At 40.8% G+C, this 18,607-nt stretch overlaps 2 protein-coding genes across 2 annotated transcripts; one reads left to right on the top strand and one right to left on the bottom strand.

Annotated features, from left to right (window-relative positions):
• Positions 1-1,290: 1,290 nt before the first annotated feature.
• pnpla2 (patatin-like phospholipase domain containing 2) lies at positions 1,291-8,252 on the bottom strand. The gene is made up of 9 exons (XM_020113986.2): positions 7,694-8,252; positions 6,452-6,684; positions 6,147-6,212; positions 5,161-5,370; positions 4,978-5,038; positions 4,450-4,650; positions 3,872-4,004; positions 3,439-3,570; positions 1,291-2,592 (listed from the first exon to the last, which is right to left on the bottom strand). Exons 1-9 carry the CDS (start codon positions 7,878-7,880, stop codon positions 2,277-2,279), a joined length of 1,539 nt encoding a protein of 512 aa, XP_019969545.1. The 5' UTR covers positions 7,881-8,252; the 3' UTR covers positions 1,291-2,276.
• A 1,234-nt stretch (positions 8,253-9,486) lies between these two features.
• pidd1 (p53-induced death domain protein 1) lies at positions 9,487-18,499 on the top strand. The gene is made up of 15 exons (XM_020078431.2): positions 9,487-10,376; positions 10,553-10,966; positions 11,107-11,259; positions 11,385-11,436; positions 11,530-11,731; positions 12,024-12,173; positions 12,267-12,440; positions 12,518-12,665; positions 12,745-12,880; positions 12,965-13,115; positions 14,746-14,869; positions 15,039-15,154; positions 15,512-15,619; positions 15,869-16,065; positions 16,807-18,499. Exons 1-15 carry the CDS (start codon positions 9,761-9,763, stop codon positions 17,075-17,077), a joined length of 3,012 nt encoding a protein of 1,003 aa, XP_019933990.2. The 5' UTR covers positions 9,487-9,760; the 3' UTR covers positions 17,078-18,499.
• Positions 18,500-18,607: the final 108 nt, after the last annotated feature.

Below are 18,607 nucleotides of genomic sequence, written 5' to 3'. Positions count from 1 at the left end.
ATATAACCTACGACAACAATACTTAGTTATAGAACGTAGTAGGTAGTTTTTCAATACTTTATGGTACAATACATTCTAATACATTTTGTAATCTTAAAACTTGGGAGTCACATTTTATTTATATGCAAATTATATTATATATTATGTATATTAAAGCAGCTCGTAATAGATTTTGCAATAAACTAAGCTACGATGTTAATTCAAAAAGTTGGAGACATGTTGTTCACATTAACACTCCAGAGGCAGACTTAACAAAATATGAATACAATCTCTGCAAACATAAATGATATTTCCTTGACGTCACTAAAAGGTAGTGTTATTTACTGTGTTGTACTTTAAAATCTCTGGGAATGTCAAATCCACTTCAACGCATAATATTTAGTTTTTGTAGCAGAATTGTTTATTTCCTCTCTGCTTTTGCCAAAGACACATTGATGAACAGCTTTTACAACAGATGCAGCTGATGCTTTGTTAGATATGAGGGGAATCCCCTGATGTGTCTCTGCTGTTGACAGGACAGTACGACAACTGTTTACTGCTTTGTCTCTAATTAATCGAATCTTGTCATTATGGCTCCATGTTAAATCCATTAAGTTAATAGATTTGTTTGTTAGACAAGAACTTCTAATGGCCTGAAAGGGGGGGTCGATAACTTAGGCCAAATAAAAACAGTTAAATCTAAAACAGAATAAATAACCACAACATTTATTTATAGGTTTTGTAGAATATGCCTCACCAAGTTTATCTCAAGGCTTAATTTTTAATTTCTAAACACACATTGTAAAAAAAAAAGCTACAAACTGATATCAAAGCTGTGAAGTCCAAATATCAAAGCTTGAAATAAGCGATTAAACATCTTCCTAAAGTCTTCCATTAGTTATATTTATTTTTAAAAAAAGTTGGTTTTACCATCACAGTTCTTCATTTTTATATGATATAAGTACAATGGTGATTTTTAGACTCCACACTTGCTGCCTTGTTACCTTTTATCTATTTTACCTTTTCAGTTGTTGTCAAACTGTAGCCTTCAGTATGAGAGCTGCATTATTTGTGCTTCATCCTCACATCAGTAATCAACATCAGATATTTGTCATTTGGATGGGATCCTCTGGACACCTCCCAAGAACACCTCAGGTCCCTGATCCCCTGTTTGATTACTGTTATGTCCTGTTCCCTGTGCTGTGTGCACTTCTCTTTACAAGTCACAGGTTTTCTGGGTAATGTGAGTATCACTGTTGTGTAACTGATCACTGAGAACCTGAGAATTTACTGCAATGAAAAAAGCTGAAGTTACTGTTTAACACTGCCAGTTTATTTCATGATCACAATAATATGATTCCCTGCAACATTTTGAGAACATGTTAAATTCACTTGGCATTTTTTTCATTGAAATTTAAGGCACAAGTTTGGGCTTGATCATAGTTATAGTTTCTCCAAACAGAGCACAAGACAAATATTTTACCACAGGTAGGTTATTACCTAAGAACTTGAGTGACGTCAAAAAATGACCTCAAATAAGAAAGTGCAACTCAGATTTAACTGATTGTTTTGACTGATTAATCACAATTCACATGTTAAAGAATTAGAAGTAACATCATAATCAAAGCTCACATAAAAAAAGGAATCCATAAATGCAGATTTAAATTTAAAACAAAGTAAATCAAGATGATAGAAACAAGCTTCTACGACTGAGAAAGAGAAAAGCACTTTTGTGTTTCTCATATAAATAAGTGTAAAGAAATATTAGACATTCAAACAAACAACAAACACAAGAGATATTGTTTTGTTTTCTTCAGAACAATGCATTGACGTGTGCATATAATAAATGGAGTAACTATCTGTGGCAAACAGAGATTCCCTCCTTCACTGCTCGAGTAGCAGAGATTCATCACCAGATGCAGCAGAAACGCTCTGTTTAACTACTGGTTTGACTGCATTCCACCCGAAAAATTCACTCTACTATTTTAACCATGCTACTTCAAGTGCACATTTTTGTTTGTAACATCCTATAATTCAAGTTTGTACATGACTGTCTGAGTGCATGTGGTAAGTTTAAATGCACTTGTTTATGCCTGCAGACGTGCTGTGTCTGAGGACTCTTCTGATTGTAGCTAAAGACTTCAAATACTGTATACACAGTGTAAATATGGTAAATTAATACCATTGCTTAATATTATCTAAACCTCAAGGTGTAACCAGATATTTTCCTGGATGTAAAATCAGTCCGCCTGAATCTCAGAGCAGTAGCTTCTGCGACAGAAGCCTATGAGAAGCTCTTAGAAGCTGCTGATGGCCTCTCCAGTGTCTGCAGCATTTGGCATATTAAGACAAACTCTGCGCATTGTGAGGCCTTCTGTGGAGAGGAGGGATGAAGAGCTTGTAGTTGGTGACGTCGGCCCATTTTTCATTGAGCCTTGCAGGTCCATGTTCATAGTCAGAACTCCAGTAAGCTGAGTCTTGTACTGGTCGAGACGCATGATGAAATCCTGGACTGAGGTGCTTCTCCCATTCACCCAGGTGGGAAACAGGCTGGTGGAGCTGAACTGGGACGGAAGCGACTGGTATTGGTGCAGCTCCAGTTGACAAGAAAACCTGGAGTAAATTTACCAACACACAGAGATGTTAATGAGGAAAAGGCTGTTCAACTTATTATCATTAATGCTGCTGTTTATCATAAGAATATACCAAGTTGGTTTCAAAAGAAAGTGAAAGGCAGTAAATATTTACTATTATGATTATTATAAATAATCTGTAGTTTCTCTTTATTGTAAGTTTCAGCTTCTTTTGCGGTCAAACAACAACTAAACAGCTGTGGTTGCACAGTAGGCCACTGTTTTCAGTAAATATGATTTTTTTTAAATTGGCAGCGAAATCGCTGTGAAAGGGGGATTTCAAGTCACATTAATTTTCTACTCAATGCATAATGTGGGGATTTTGGAATGGGGGGAAATGTTCCAGTTTGTCTGTGAAACTTGCTAAAAATGTGTAAATAATGTAAACAGAAGCTTTCAGTGTCACCGAACACTACACATTGTTCTGCTGCTGTTTGTGTCGTGTTTACACTCTCAGTTCGCCCCATTTTACAAAATAACGTGACATAGTTTAGTCACACAACCAACCTATTTTGTTAAAGTCCGATAGTCATCAAATCATTTGTAAAGTAAAACTTTAACAGAAGCAGAAAAAGTAAACACTAATACTGTACCTTTGTCTTTTTAAATTTTGTAATTTTCTTTAAATTGAAGTATGTTAGGCATGGGGACATTTCATGTATTCATGTGCAACAAAGACGATAGGCTCTGTGTGTGTGTGCAGTTAATAATAATGATATTATTTCTGTGTGTGCCAGTACTTTCTGAATATTTTCAGCACATGCTGCGATAATACTTGTATCCATTATAAATGTGGTCATGATAATTATGATTAAAATGTTCATACCATTTCAGCTCTAAAATCACATGCTGGGAAATGCTTCTGGAGGCCTGGCGAAGAACATGCTGCAGGAGTTTTAATATCTGCTCACGAATCCATCCCACATCTTCCTGCACATCTGGCAGCCACTCCAGAAGTCTACACATGGGAAATGCAGCTGTTAGTCAGTAGGCACAGAAGGCTTGTACAGTAATTTGTGCCATTTCAATGTATTTACTGCAAATACAACAACTGCTTCAGGGTAGTCAGCTCCACTAATCTGTAAGAAAACGTCTGTAAAAACAGTGCAAGGGCTGTTGCCTGACACAACTACACAAGAACACCAGTGTCCAAAAGTCTGAGACCACTTTCCTATACGAAGAGCCCGTAGTATTATTCTGAGTGCATGCCAAATATGCAATCAGGGATTGGAACCAGGTGTAATTAAGTCGTTTAGTACCTGAGAGTCAAGGACACAGCAGACTCCAGAGGGAGAGTGTAGGGGAGCATCATGGCTGAGGCCATCCTCACAGGAAGCAGGTTGCTAAGCGACTGCACCAGGCTCCTCCGCTCAATACAGGCCTCAACAAGAGCTACAGAGGAAGGAAAAGAGCAGTCCACTGGTTACCACAATGTGAAATTAATACAGTGTGCTTCTTTCTTTTATTGCAAATCCAGGTCATGGATCCATCAAATACACAAATGAAGTTTTCTTAACAAAAAAAAATCTGAATTTGAATACAATAGAAGCATTGAAACAGTTTCAGTACCAACTAATTTATTTGCAGAACTCATATTTTACCGGACCTGTCCAGGGTGTGTGTGTGTGTGTGTGTGTGTGTGTGTGTGTGTGTGTGTGTGTGTGTGTGTGTGTATATATATATATATATATATATATATATATATATATATATATATATATATATATGTACACAATTATTATCCTTCCACACTAGCAGCCAAATGTTTACTTTGTCATTTAAAGGTCTTCCACTGTTACATTTTATTCAATCAAATGAAGCTCTGTTGGGTTTTTACCTTTGTGCAAAACTGGTGGAAGGTGCCCGATGATATGCTCCTCTACGGAGGAACTGGAATGAAGCATCACTGCTCTTTCCTCCAAATGTGGCTTTTCATCATCTTTATCTTCCGCCTCCTTCTCCTCATCAATATGCTTATGTTCTTCTCCATTAGCGAGCAGGGGTCTGTCTCTGAGAGGTCCATTAAAATTCAGCAATCCTGAAAAGAAAAGCAAGTTCTTCTTAAACTGTGATTGATAGTAGATTACTTCTAATTAGCTAGCAACGTAAACAATTAATAACATATCTTAGTTTGCTATTACATGCTGTTTATGTGCTTAATACTGAAAATAATAAAATGAAGTCATTTATTGATTTGGTGACGTGGGTTCACAGGAAACACAAGTGATAAGTTATCCTGTTCCAATAGCTTATCAGTGTAATATAATGTGTGTGCAGCACTAATATTTGCAGGCCAGTTGACCAGGTTTTAAAAGGCATTGTAAGAGAGAAAAGACAAGAAGAAAAATAAATAACTGATTCTTACCATTCCTCTTTAAAAAGTCCAGAGCATCTTTGTATCCCTGTTTACACATGGCTTTCATAACCTGCATTCAAAAGGGACATTAAAGCATCTTTCATGGGTCAAAGAAGTTGACTGGGTTCAGTTCCAGTTCAACTGAGCAAATACATTTTTTTGTGTGTGTGTGTTTGTGTGTGTGAGACGTACTATCGGGTCTGGAGGGAAAAGTGCTCTGGAGACTCTGTAGAGGTTGGTGAGGGTGAACTGGATGCTCGTGTTGGTGAATCGCAGCTCGTGTATGTTGGTCGATGTGTCTTTGGGGCAGATGTCGCTCTCTCCGGAGAACGGGGACACGGTGATGGTGTTCTTCAGCTCGTACTGAGGCAGGTTATCCGAGATTCCTCCATCAACATATCGCTGAATGATAGCAGAGAAATAATCGTCAGAATAAAAGTGATAGATTGTTAATTTAATTTAATCTACACAATTAAAAAAATAGGAGGATGTTCAACTAGAGAGCTATCATCAGCACAAAAGATTGCAGTGGCATCATCGCTGGCATATTGATTAATGTTTGTTTTCAGTGAAGCTGCTGAACTTTTAAACCCAGAGGTAGGAGGCTGGCTGTGAGTGTCAACAGATAAGACCAGAGTGACATCATTTTTCTTGTATTTGAGTCACTGATGGTAGAGGAGAGGACAGAACAACCTTAAAGTCTGAGCCAACTTGGTCCCATGCGTAGACACACGTGTGCTTATAAAACCCATCACAAAGGCCACAGAGGGAGGGTGGGGGTATTATTAGTAGTATTGCTCAATGACATTACCGAGAAAACCTCTGCGCTGGAAAACATGTCCAGTGAAGAATACAAACACTAACTCCAGAGGAATTTATATAATTATTGTTTCCACACGTGCCGCTCAGAACAAACACATTCTTGAGGAAGGGAGGGAGCTGATGGGGGCTGTTACAGATGGAAAAAAAGCAAAAGAAGTAACAACAACAAAACTAAATGAGAGAAAATACCTGATTCAAGCAAAGGAGGAAGGCAGACTGGCCATTACACCTCCCCAACAATAACACCTACTTTATAAGTAGTTCTTAATTTAAAACTAATGCAAACCATTGAGGTAATTTATTTCCATTAGTTCTAAAATAGGTGAAAACTGCTGAATAATAGTGAAATTTCTCACCACGCCTTGGAGTGTAGGAGGAATAAGGCCACAATACACTGGAATGTAGGCACTGCAGACACACGCCTGTGCAACAAAGAAGAAAATATAAGAAACATGAAGAGACATACAATAAGTCTACAAACTGTTTTAGCTCATCATATCAACATTACTAATAATCTTTTCTCAAAATGTTCTTGTACAAAATTGTCACATTAGTATTGTTGAGGTAAAAAAAATCAAGCCTTTTCTTGATACCTATTTTAATACATGTCAACCACTTCTTCTGCAAAGCATTGTGAAAAATGATACGACATAGCACACACCTGCACCACCTCCTCCTTGTTGTTGTACTGAGTTACCAGGACATTTTCTCCATCTGCAACTCGGGTGAGAGAGATTCCTAACCGCCCGTTGGCCTGAAGGTGACAATCAGGTGGCAGACTGCGGCGCAGCATGTGACGCACAATCCTCACCAGGTTAAAGGAGGGATGCATGGGTCCCAGGAATCGCTTTCTTGCATCTTTGGCAACATCGATGATGCTCGCTCCAGCCTCTCCTGTAAAAACATGAAATAAAGGTTTATGAGAACTGTTGAGAATTCCATGAAAGATCTTAAACAAGCATGAATGGAGGTCAAAAGTAAGAACATGCGATGGCAAATGATTAGATAAAGACAAGATAAAGGTAAAAGGTAAAACTTATGGATAAACATATTGTTGCTTCAGTGTTGCGTTTTTCATATTAAGTATTGTCTTCAACTAAATAACGAAAAATGTTAATTTACATACCAGCCTACAATTATTAATTTTTATGGGTCAATCTATAGGATATGATCCAATTTCCGTTAAACCTGTTCTCCATTGTATGGCAATATTTTAGAGAGCTTTTTTTTATAACGAGAGCACCACTGAACTAAAGAGGGCTTAGTTGGCCTGACAGGTTCATTTTGAAATGACAGTGGTCTAAATATAATAATATCCAAGATTTGAGTTTTGCACTTTTCTTGAAAATGTTTACTTCCACTGCCTTATTTTATTGCACGCATTTGCACGTATTTACAATGTAATGAATGTGCTTATGTCTGAATGAATGAACTGTCTCTGTGATGTGACCTTTCACCCACTTCCTCTCCTCTGTAGCCAAAGACAATTTTCCAGATTTACAATCAAGATTTCTATTCAAAAAAACCTTTTTACTTCTATCTGATGGCTGCAGGCACTAGTTACAGCGCAAATGACAATAAAAAACATTTTCTCTGATTATTAAATTTGACACAAATCAAACTACTGAACAGAATATAAAACATTTCAAATGATCTCAAAGAAATAAAGCTACAACACTATACTGTAGCTTCTGTGTTAATGCAACTATGGTAATATTCCTGTACAAAAAACTGTACACTGAGTACACTTTACTGATAATACACAGTGTGTTTACATTTTCAGTGTAATCAGAGTACTTCCTCGGTAACTAGTTGTTACACAGAGGCCTTCATGAAAAGCTGCACCTCAAGTGACCTTGCTTATCCTCACCATATCCTGACATTACTTTACAATCCCACTTACCGAGACACACTCCAGTGACCAGAGCGGTGGCGGTGAGAGCTCCAGCCGATGCTCCGTAGATGTGCCGGGCGTTCAGCACCAGGAACGGGGCCTGCTCCAGCAGACAGCTGGCCACGCCGACGTGGTAGATCCCGAGGAAGCCGCAACCGGCGAAGGAGATGTTCCACGGGGAGTCTAGCGGAAACATACCGGTGACCGTCCGCGGCTGTGTCGAGTGAGGTCGTTGGTTACCGGGGCAAAGTTCACTCGCATGTGTTAACCACAGAAGAACTATGATCTCAGAGATGACAGCGGATCACTTTCTGTTAAAGTTCGCTCCTCAGAAGTTTTCCTGCTAGCGTGTTTAGCCGCAGAGCTAACAGTGGACAGCACTCGTTTACCCTTTAATGCACAGTCGCTAAATTCACATCGTTTAAAAACGCAGCTGATCCTTCACGCTGCGGCCGAAGCTCGTCATGAAATGTCTTCATTAAACCTGACCTCAGCTCCTTAAATAGAAACATAGTGGAACACGGGGCGTTGTTGATGTTTTACCTACTTGTGTTGAGCATTAGGAGGAGGGCGCAGCGGTTTCGGGCCAATCACGATCGACACCGCTGGTGACGCTGAACAATCAGCAGCGTAAACAATGACAACTCGACCAATCACAATCGTCGCCACCAACACACCCGGGAAGTGAACGAGCCGACACTCACAGCAGACTGTCAGCTGTCAAATGTGTTTGTCCCAGAGAGAGACACGTTTTGTTTTTGTCTTTTCTAAATGTGTCTGCCTGTTTGTTTGTGTCCTCAATGGTGTTATCATGGAGACAAGTGTTATGGATTTCCCATCATGCAATATGAGTGAGATTGTCCCATTTCCAGGTCGATTTAATAAACAATAGTGCTCACTGGTAGCTATCTGTTCTTGTCCAATTGTTACTAACATTATTCAAATGGGAAATGATTTCCAAGAAGAGACCTGGACATAACACTTTGTTCGAAAAACTGTCTCTAAATATGTCCTAATAATACAGATGCAAACATCTGGCTGCAACATCCCGGTTACAAAACCTGAAAGGTTATTGTGGTTTCACAAGAGACAGTGAGGAGATTACAAAATGTCCTGCACTCAACAATAACACTTATATGTCTTTTGGAACTGGAACTCCTCCTCCAATAAACTCTCCAGAGAACCACTCTGCAAATATTCACTCTGTGGCCATTGATCCAATTTTTGTTCAGGACATGATTTTTAAAATATATCTAGATGTCAAAGCAACAATTCATTATGTATATAAATGACTCAAACTTTTGTTATTCCATTTTTTTTACTGTGTCTGCCTGCAAAAAGTAGAAAAATAAAATAAATAGAAAGAAAAGAAAAATGTGGATTTTGTGTGAGATAAAAACTCTCATATGAGCACTGCTTTAGCTTACACGCACGGGACATTGTCACTTACAGATAACTGAAATATTTCCAGTGTGAGACACGTGCAGATGATTTATTTATGTATGTTTGTTATAATGAATTATAACATTCGTGTCCATTAGAATAAACAGCGTCACCCGCTGGTCGGTCAGGGACTCACAGCGACGACACACGCTGAACTCGACGGTCCCGCCCTGAATTGAAACTTTGGCGGCGTCAGCATTGAGGCGCTCGGTGTTAAACACAGCAGCGACCGTACGGGCGGGGGTTCTTACCTTGCGCCACATACACATGAATAGACTCCGCCCGTCAATGTCCGGTGGTCGGTGTGTAAAACAAATCAACCGCCCACTCGTGACGCAGGAGCTTCTGTTCAAAAACCATTCGCGCTGACGGAAGTAAACGAAGCAGAGAAGCTGGTCAACAACGAGGCTAATGTAGCTCAGTGCTCAGTGAATGACACTTTGTCAGCTTGTAAGAAATTATAGTCACGGTACATGTATGTATAACGTAGCCATGCAAACTAACAGATGTGTAAATCATAGCTAATATTCATAGAAATATGGTGACACTGAGATGTATCTGTGGTTAGCTAAAAGCTACTGTAACTAGGACCACCAGCTCTCAGCTAACATGTCGAGTACAGGATGAGTTTTCATGGTAGCACCGACACTGCGGGGACAGACCCACCATGTGGAGAGAAAACACGTGGGCCAGCAGGTGACTGTCAATAACTCCAGTGAGGAAGGAGCAGCTGCTGATGAAGAGGATGGAGACAGTTTGGATGAAGTGACATCATCCCAAGGTGGAGTACCAGGGTCCCCTCGGAAATTTTGGCTCGGAGGTGTCATGTCTGAGGGACAAGAAGAGCTGCTGGAGCCAGAGAGGGAGGAGAGCCCAGCGGCTCCCTCTGCCTCTCCCATCAGCCTCATGGACACCTGTGCTCCTTCCATTTCAAGTCTCTCCTCCGCCTCCTGCAGCTCCGTCCATCATCACACAGATTTTTCTTCTTCTTCATCATCTTCCTCTGTCCTGTCTCTTACCCCACCCCTGCCTCCCTCTGTGGAGCTCTCTGCTGTGTTGACTGACACAAGGCTGACCCTGGATGTGTACCAGGGGGGAGCAGCCGCACTACCCCTGCTGTGGGCGTCCGTCCCCGGGCAGCTGAGGGGGCTCCAGTACCTGGGACTGGGCTCTGAAGACAAACCAGCGCTGGATGGAGCACTGGATGTCCTTCCTCATCTGACAGAACTGCAGTCCCTGGTTGTTCGGGGTATTTTTGATTAATTTAATGTAGCACCAGTTGCTTGTTGGCATAAATGGTGTAGTTGACATTGAGGGGACAAAGTCAATTCTGTGTTTATATGCTATTATCTTGGAGTCATTCTTTGTTTTCTACTTGCTTTGCTCTCTTATTGGTGTTCTGACAACTTGTCTTTCCAATTACAGGACACCGTTTTTATGACTCGCGAGGTGACCCGCTCCCTGGCCTCCTCACTACTTTGCCCTCATCTGTTTCCGCCCTCTCGCGTCTGGTGCGCCTGGATCTCTCCTTCAACCAGATCTCCTGTCTGCCGTCCTCCCTGCTCAGCATTCCCACGCTGTCCTCCATGATCCTCTGCCACAACCACCTCTCAGCTCTGCCTCCTGACATAGGTGTACTGTCCTCCCTCACCTACCTCTCCCTCCTGGGGAACGAGCTGGTCTCCCTTCCTCCGAGTCTGGGTCGACTGAAATCTCTGCAGGCGCTGGACGTATCGCACAATCTCCTCCAGCACCTACCTGATGAAATAGGTTCTCTGGAGAAGCTTGTTAAGCTGGAATTGTCCCACAACAAACTGAAAGAGCTACCAGAGACCTTGGGTAAGGGTGCAAGGGTGAGTGGGTGTGTCAGGAAAAATAATTTTAACCAGAAACAAGAGTTCTCTTTTTTTGGATCAAATAAAAATCCGAAATAAAGAAACCAAGTGATGTGAAAACCCATATTTGTCTTTGTTTCCCAGGCTCTCTCCTTTCGCTCAGGGAGCTTTTCATCTCCAGCAATGACCTCCGCCTGATCCCACATTGTCTGAACAAACTGCCTATGCTGAAAATAGATGTGCGTGACAATCCGCTGGGACGACCGCTAACCCCTCCACCTCTGTCTCCTACACCCAGTGAGTAGAGACAAAATGCTTCTAACTGATCCATGCTCAAATCATTTGTATTGTATAGTTAATGGATACATATTTAAAAACTGTTACTATATTCAATCTTAGTTCTACTACTGCTTTCTTACCAGATCAAGCTGAAACAAAAATCCCAGAGTTGCACCTCGGATCTAATCAGCACAGGTACAGTCTCAGCATGGAAACACTTTCTCATTCAGTTCATTCATTTCTGAGGAGGTTGTGATTAAACACGTCATGTTTCTGTTTGCCCTTCAGTTTCTGTATTTCGTCTGCTGGCTGTCATGTGTTTCTGCCCGGGGGGGCCGAGCTGCTGTTCCCTCCGGGGTGCCTAGTGACAACCACAAGACTGGAGTGGGTTGAGAAAAGGCCACAGAAGAAGTGGGTGTGGTTGGAGGAGCATGACATCCTGCTGAGTCGCCCTCTGGAACTGCGTCCCCATGGGATTACTTTTCTCAAGGTGCATTCATTTCATTTGCTTATTCACATCTTTAACCACATAAGCTCTGTCAGGTCACTACTGTGGAGATATATGCTTCTCATATAAAATCTGTGTACCCCACTGACACTCATTGAACTCATTTTATATAAGATGTCATAATGTAAAGTCAGTATCTCCACAGATACTGATTCTACGTATTGGATGGGTCCATCTCTATTTCAAAAATCATGGTTTATATTTCTTCACTCTTCTGATGTTATTTTCTGCACTTGCATGATGTTAATATACTTCAACTTTAACATCCCTACAGCCTGTGCAGGTGTGTGTGCCATATCATCGGGCAAAAAGAAAGGAGGTGGTCGTGCGGAGGTTTGATGGACAGTCGTGGAGCACCCTGCCCACTGATCTGAGGAGGGGGAGCGAGGGCCATAGCAGTCACCCTGGAGGACGTCTTGCCAGAGTAAAGCACAATCTTCACACTTAAAACAAACACCAATCTAGTTGTACTGTAACATTATTGTAACAACAAAAAAATCCCCTGTCGTACCTGTAGCTGGCGTGCTGCTCAGTGAGCCAGTTCTCCTGGTTTATGGCCGTGTCCCGTCTAGTGAAGGACACTTGCTCTGTTACACCAACTGGAGCGCTGCTGGTTTCCAGCTCTGACCCTGGAATCAAGCTCCATTTCCCTCCAGACTGCACCGCGCAGACCCGTACCATAACACTACAGGTACAAACAGCACCACAGCTCATCTCATCAGCCTGTCGGTGTGGTATCAGTGATGTTACAGGTGTTGTTCTCCGTAGGTGTTGCAGGTGTCTGTGTCAGAGGTACAGATGCTTTGTGGCGACCCTCAGGCCAGAGTCAGCCCTCTCCTCTGCCTCTCCCAGACTCCCAACATGCATTTCCTGCAGCCAATCAAAGTTCAGATCCCTTTGCCACCTGGAGTCACAGGTAGAGTCTTCATCTGCATTTTATACATATTCATAACAGGATGTATCAGCCCACATTTAAATGTCTGATGCTTCCGCAGGCCATACAGTTGATGAGACCCGTTTGCATGTGCTCCACGGGGACCCCACGGCCCAAACCTGGACTGACATCACATCACAAGTGTCTCTCTGCTTCACTCATTTGTATGCAGTTTTCTACATTACACATTTCTCCTGGTAAGTTTCTGTGATACATTCTCAACATAGTTTGAATTTATATATTTGAATAGTATCAACACAGCTTCATGTCATCGATTACAGGTACTGGCTGTGGTACACCACTCAGCGATATGTTTGTGGTGTGGCAAGGAAGGTCTATCAAAGACTGAAACAGTTTAAAGTCCAGTTCTTCGTCCTCCAGCGGAAGCACGACCCCTCACAAGTTTTGCTACAGTGTTTACCTGCTAACAAGGTTGGTCATTCGCGTCTGTTTGCTACGACCGTGTATTAGGGTCACTTAAAGGGAAAACAATTGGACATTTCAGAGATTAAGTCATAGTATTATGAGAAAAAAAGTCTTAATTTTAGGCTGTCATTTAAGAGTGGGAATATCAGAAGATCAGTCTGTCGGCTGCATTAGAATGAGAAATGTGGTGCATCTTTTTAAGTTTTACTTTATTATACAGATTTCACAAATAATAAAATACTTAATCTTTTGGCTGCTTTATTATTGTAATATTACGTCATGATTCAATGACCCTATTACTTTAATGTACTTTGCAGTAATTCTTAGTGATGGTGAGATGAAGCTTCATGAAGCTCTGAACCATTTCAGCAAAGTGGGTTGAGAAATATATCTTTTCATGACGCTGTATGTTCACTGGACGACATCTAGTGGCCAGAACTTGAAATACGCACAGTTGGTATTTTACCAACTAAATGTCAAAATCTGTGCTTTAAGGCAAGTTGTAAATGGAGTTGTCAGTTTTCAATGTATGCAAAAATCTTTTGAATGAAGAATGTATGCAAAATTTTGGAACAACACGTAATTCTCTGAGATAATTTTGTTTAGAGGACACCGATGAGGCTGGGATATAAAAATAGTTTTTGCTCTTGGTAGTGCATTGTACATAATTAATTGTTGCATTTCCCATTCCACAAACCATCCAGCATTGTGTTCAGTGATGTATTTCTGCACCTCCACTGTTGTGTGAATGTCAGTGTAATGTTAATGCACTAAAGGTCCAGTGTGTAAGATTTAGGTGAAAGGGAACTATTGGCAGAAATTTAATGTAGAAAAATCCTCATTATGTTCGTTTCATCTAAATTGTATGAATTGTAGTTTTCTTTACCCCAGAAAAGGTTCTTTATATTCAAATACTTTACATTTACATTGAGCGGACTCTCTCTATGGAGGCCGCCATGTTTTTTACATTAGTCCAGACTGGACAAACTAAACAACTTTTGAGTTTTTATGGCAATTAAAGGCTGCCACAGGTTTTTTTTCATGTTTGGAAGGAGAGGGTGAGGTGAGGGGTGTTCAGCTGCAACATGCAGCTTCAACACTAGATATCACAAATTCTACACACTGTACCTTTAAAAGGATAGTTATTCACCACTATGTCGTTGGAGGGGTGGGTGAAGTGTTCAAACACTTTAGGAGTCTCAGGGGTAAACAGTGTTAGAACATAGTCCAATACAATTGAAGTAACTAGTGACCAAAGTTTGACACGTAATAAAACAACAGAAAAAACAAGCTTCCATACGGCGTCATGCATTGTGTGGTGTCATACAAGTGTCCACAAGCCCGACATTCAAATTCGACTCGAAAAGGCCTAATTTCCATTGTGTTTTAAGCCTAAATGTCCACTGAAATGTGCATTCAGCAGTATGGAGGCATGATATGTTTTTTCTGTTGTATTATTATGTCTGAAGCTTTGGTCACCAGTTACTTTAATTGTATTGGATTCTGCTGCAACACTTTAAACCCTGTTTTGTGGACCCCTCCATCAGCAAAGTGGTGAGTAAATAATGAGTGAAATTTTAATTTCTGGGTGAACTATCCCTTTAATGCTAAACTGAAAGGGATGTTTCCTGTCTAGGTGGAAGGCAGAGTTCAGTCGTTGTCTGAGCAGTATGATGGACCTCAGCCGTCAGACCTGTGTGACCTACTTGAAGGAGAGCAGTTCTTCGCCGGCTTTGAGAGGGGATTGGATATCAGCACAGGTTTGAAGTCCTCTTTGAGTCTCTCTCTTAAATAAACAGTTATTTTCCCTTGTTCCTTTTCCTTCCAAGGTCCTGTGTAGTGCTGCTGTGTAGTAATTGTCCTGAAACAGCTTCTTTTTTTTTTTTTTTGTTCGAAGTGTTAATGATGATGTTTTCCTGTTTCATCCAGACAGACCAGACTGTGTGCAAGGAAGACTGTGTTTTGTGTTTTACTCCAGCCTGAAGAATCTGAAGGAAGTGTACATCTGTCCAGCTCAGGGTCAGAAGGGGCCAGTGAGGGGACAAGTAAGACAAACTTTATAATCAGAAGACAAGAAAGTGCAGCAGCTGAAAACATAGTCTTCTTTTTGTATGTGTAAAATCAAAGTCACATTGTGTATCGTTCTTATCCAGATGACATAGTGGACAGAGCAACCTCACCTACAGTATAAAAACAAGCAAAACGTTACAGACCATACACTTTGTAAAACAGAGGCTGCACGAATACTAAAAGCATTACTGTTGCTGACTTTGTTGATCCTAATCCATTGTAGATTTTCAAGGTTTATAATCTTTTCTAATATTTTGTGCCATTAATCAGTTTGAAAGTATTGTTTGCAACACACTGACAATTTGCTTTGTCCCTCCCCCTTTGTGTTGCAGGTATCTTTTTATAGAGGGGACATTCCCAACCATCTACCAGAGGAAGTGGCGAGAAAGAGAAAAGGAGAAGACAGCCAGTGGCTTGCAACTTTGCCGCTAAGGCTTCCTGTCAGTGGATGTGATGCATGCTTTTTTCCTTATTTCATATGATAACTGATAGGATTTAGTATTTTTTGACAGGATATGAATCAGTTTACATATTTTTTTATGTACAATGTTCCTTTAAATTCAAATTATTATTTAGCATCAAAACTAGATGTGTATTTCTTTCAACCAAGGCAACAAAATGAATGCTTGTTATTCTCAAATAACACCAAAACCTGCATGAATTGCCTCCTCCCTGTTTTTCCTCCATAGGCTTTAAACTCAGACAACAGTTACATCATGGAGGAGAAACAATATCCTCCTCTGAACCTGGGTGACCCAGAGAGCGGCTATCTGACAGAGGCCAATCTGCTGTCCATTTCCCTTCAGATAGGACACGACTGGCGTGTTATTGGCATCAATCTTGGCCTAAGCTACCAGGAGTTGGACCACATCCAGTATAAACACAGGTTGGAATGATATACTGCATCCTGTCCAGTCAAACATTCCTTCACTGAACTTTCATATAGTTATATCCCCATTCTGCCAAACTGTAATTCAGCCTGACATATTTGGTTTCTTTGAAAACTTCAATATATTCAGTAAAATTAAATAAAATGGTGTTTGAACAATTGTTGTCAGTGAAAGACCAACCATTTAAGAGTTTAAGAGGTTAGATTCACATTCATGTAAAAGCAGATCTCAATTATGATGGGAAAGTAAACATTAACCTGTTCTGGAACTTTAACAATACGTAGGGTAGATTGAAAAGTGTAAAACTGCAGCAGAACTACTTTATATAAGAGAATGTAATCAGTGCACGTGTGTTTGCACAGCCGGAGCCTCGCAGGGAACGACATGTAGTGGGATGTTATGTGATTGAAGGAAACCGCAGGGGGAGAGAAATGGCAGAGAATTTTGATTGTTTTAATCTGCACTGTCAGCCATCACTAAGCCATCTGGGACACTGCAGGAGATTACACACAGACTGATGCTCATCTGGCCCTCCCCCTTCCAGTCACGCTCAGAAAGCCTCCTCTATCACATCCCGGAGGTGGCGGAGATAATTATACCTTATGTAAAATTCTATAAATACAGTGTTTTGATGGTTTTGTGTATAAGATTTCAATGAAGGAACACTTACATAATTTATCACTGCAGCTGGAGACATAATGTAAAATGTCTTGTGTATGCCCTGTTCTCTCCACCAGGGACAACCTGGGAGCACTGGTGCTGAACATGCTGTTCCACTGGGCAAGGAAGGCAGGTCCAGGGGCTGTGTCCAAGCTGGTGGATGCTATGATAGAGAGCGGCAGGAGAGACCTCGCGGATGAGATTGAGGACATCGTCAGCATAGGAAGGAGAAAGTACTCACAGTCACTGAGGAGATTGGGCCTGGAAGCAGACAGCTCCCCCCTTGAAGAAAGCACAGCAGTAGATGAGGCAGCGCTGGCTACAGATGGCTGTCGTACACTTGAGTAACCTGTTTGTTTAGAGTGCGCCCCCATCATCTCGTCCTGCTGTCGAAACAACTGGCTTGGAGAGCAAAACTCTCCTCTTCACGATCATGATAGCCGGCTACCAGCTGGCAGCAGCTTCTCATATACCCTGGAGAGGAACAAGCAAATAGGAAGAACTGCAAGAAGATGATCATCTGTGACTTTATTTTCCCAACACTTACCACTCTTTTTTGAAACGGTCTCAATATATGCAAGTTGATGCTATAACAGCTTGTTTCTGCTGAGAACAATCAAAATATGAAAAGTTATGCTTTGGAATTAATTATCAGATACCAAGCGACAATTTTGACTTACTCATTTGGACATCATATACAGGTACTGAATAACTGTGTCTTAGTCAGGATAAGGTTGGTGGCACAGTGATGCAGTGGGTAGAATTGTCGCTTCACAGCAAGAAGGTTTCTGGGTTTTTGAGTCCTATTTCGACCAGGGTCATTTTTGTGGAGTTTGCATATTCTCTGTGTACTCTTAAAGGTACAGTGTGTAGAATTTTGTGATATCTAGTGTTGAAATTTCATGTTGCAGCTGAACACCCCTCATCTCACCCTCTACTTCCAAAAGTGAAAAAGAACCTGTGGTAGCCTTTAGTTGTCATAAAAACTTAAAAGGTGTTTAGTTTGTCCAGTCTGGACTAATGTAAAAAAACATGGCAGCCTCTGTAGAGAGGGTCCCCTCGATGTAAATATAAAGTATTTAAATATAAAGGGTCTTTTCTGGGGTAAAGAAAACTACAATTTATACAATTTAGATGAAATGAACTAGTGAAAACATCATGAGGATTATTCTACATTAAATATCTGCCAATAGATCCCTTTCACCTAAATCTTACACACTGGACCTTTAAGTGTTATTTTCATTTAGTATCTCATAATTACGTGGAGCCCTTGGCCTTTTGGCTCAATATTGCATAACTGGTTTGATATCAGTTGTCAATTAAAACATCATCTATATTATGTATAAGTATGTTAACTCATAGATGTGAAGGTATCTCATAATCATGACCCAGTATCTCAAAATTGCCTTAATATTTCATAATTGATGGTATCTCATCTTCTTGTTTAATAACACAAACAACGTATTTATTTGTATCCTTTCACCATGCCTTACCTTTTGTTTCATTTCTTGTCCTCCACATGATTCATTTGTACCTGTCCAGGACAGATAAGCAGCAGAGCAAACACTGGAAGCTCTGGGACAATCTCAGAGGTCTGAAAAACCGTCAACGTGCAGGACGAGGCAGTTTTTACAGTCGATTAAAACATCCTCCATGTGTGCCTTTGGTCGCTGAGCAACCAGTTGAGCTTCAGCACAGACTCAGTGACACTTTTGATTTTTCTAATGTATGAATCTAAAATTTCCAGTAAGTAAAACATACAAACAAAAATACTGCATGGTTTCTTTCCACTTTGTATTTTCCCCCACCCTGCAGTCTCAAACAGTTTTAAAACGTCACTGCTGCTTGCCCCCATTCATCCACTGATATTTGCACATT

The sequence above is a fragment of the Paralichthys olivaceus genome, chromosome 7 (assembly GCF_024713975.1).
Source record: "Paralichthys olivaceus isolate ysfri-2021 chromosome 7, ASM2471397v2, whole genome shotgun sequence".
In the NCBI taxonomy this organism is placed as follows: Eukaryota; Metazoa; Chordata; class Actinopteri; order Pleuronectiformes; family Paralichthyidae; genus Paralichthys; species Paralichthys olivaceus.
The sequence above is the reverse complement of the archived record's forward strand: the minus strand, read 5'-3'. Positions and strand labels throughout refer to the sequence as shown.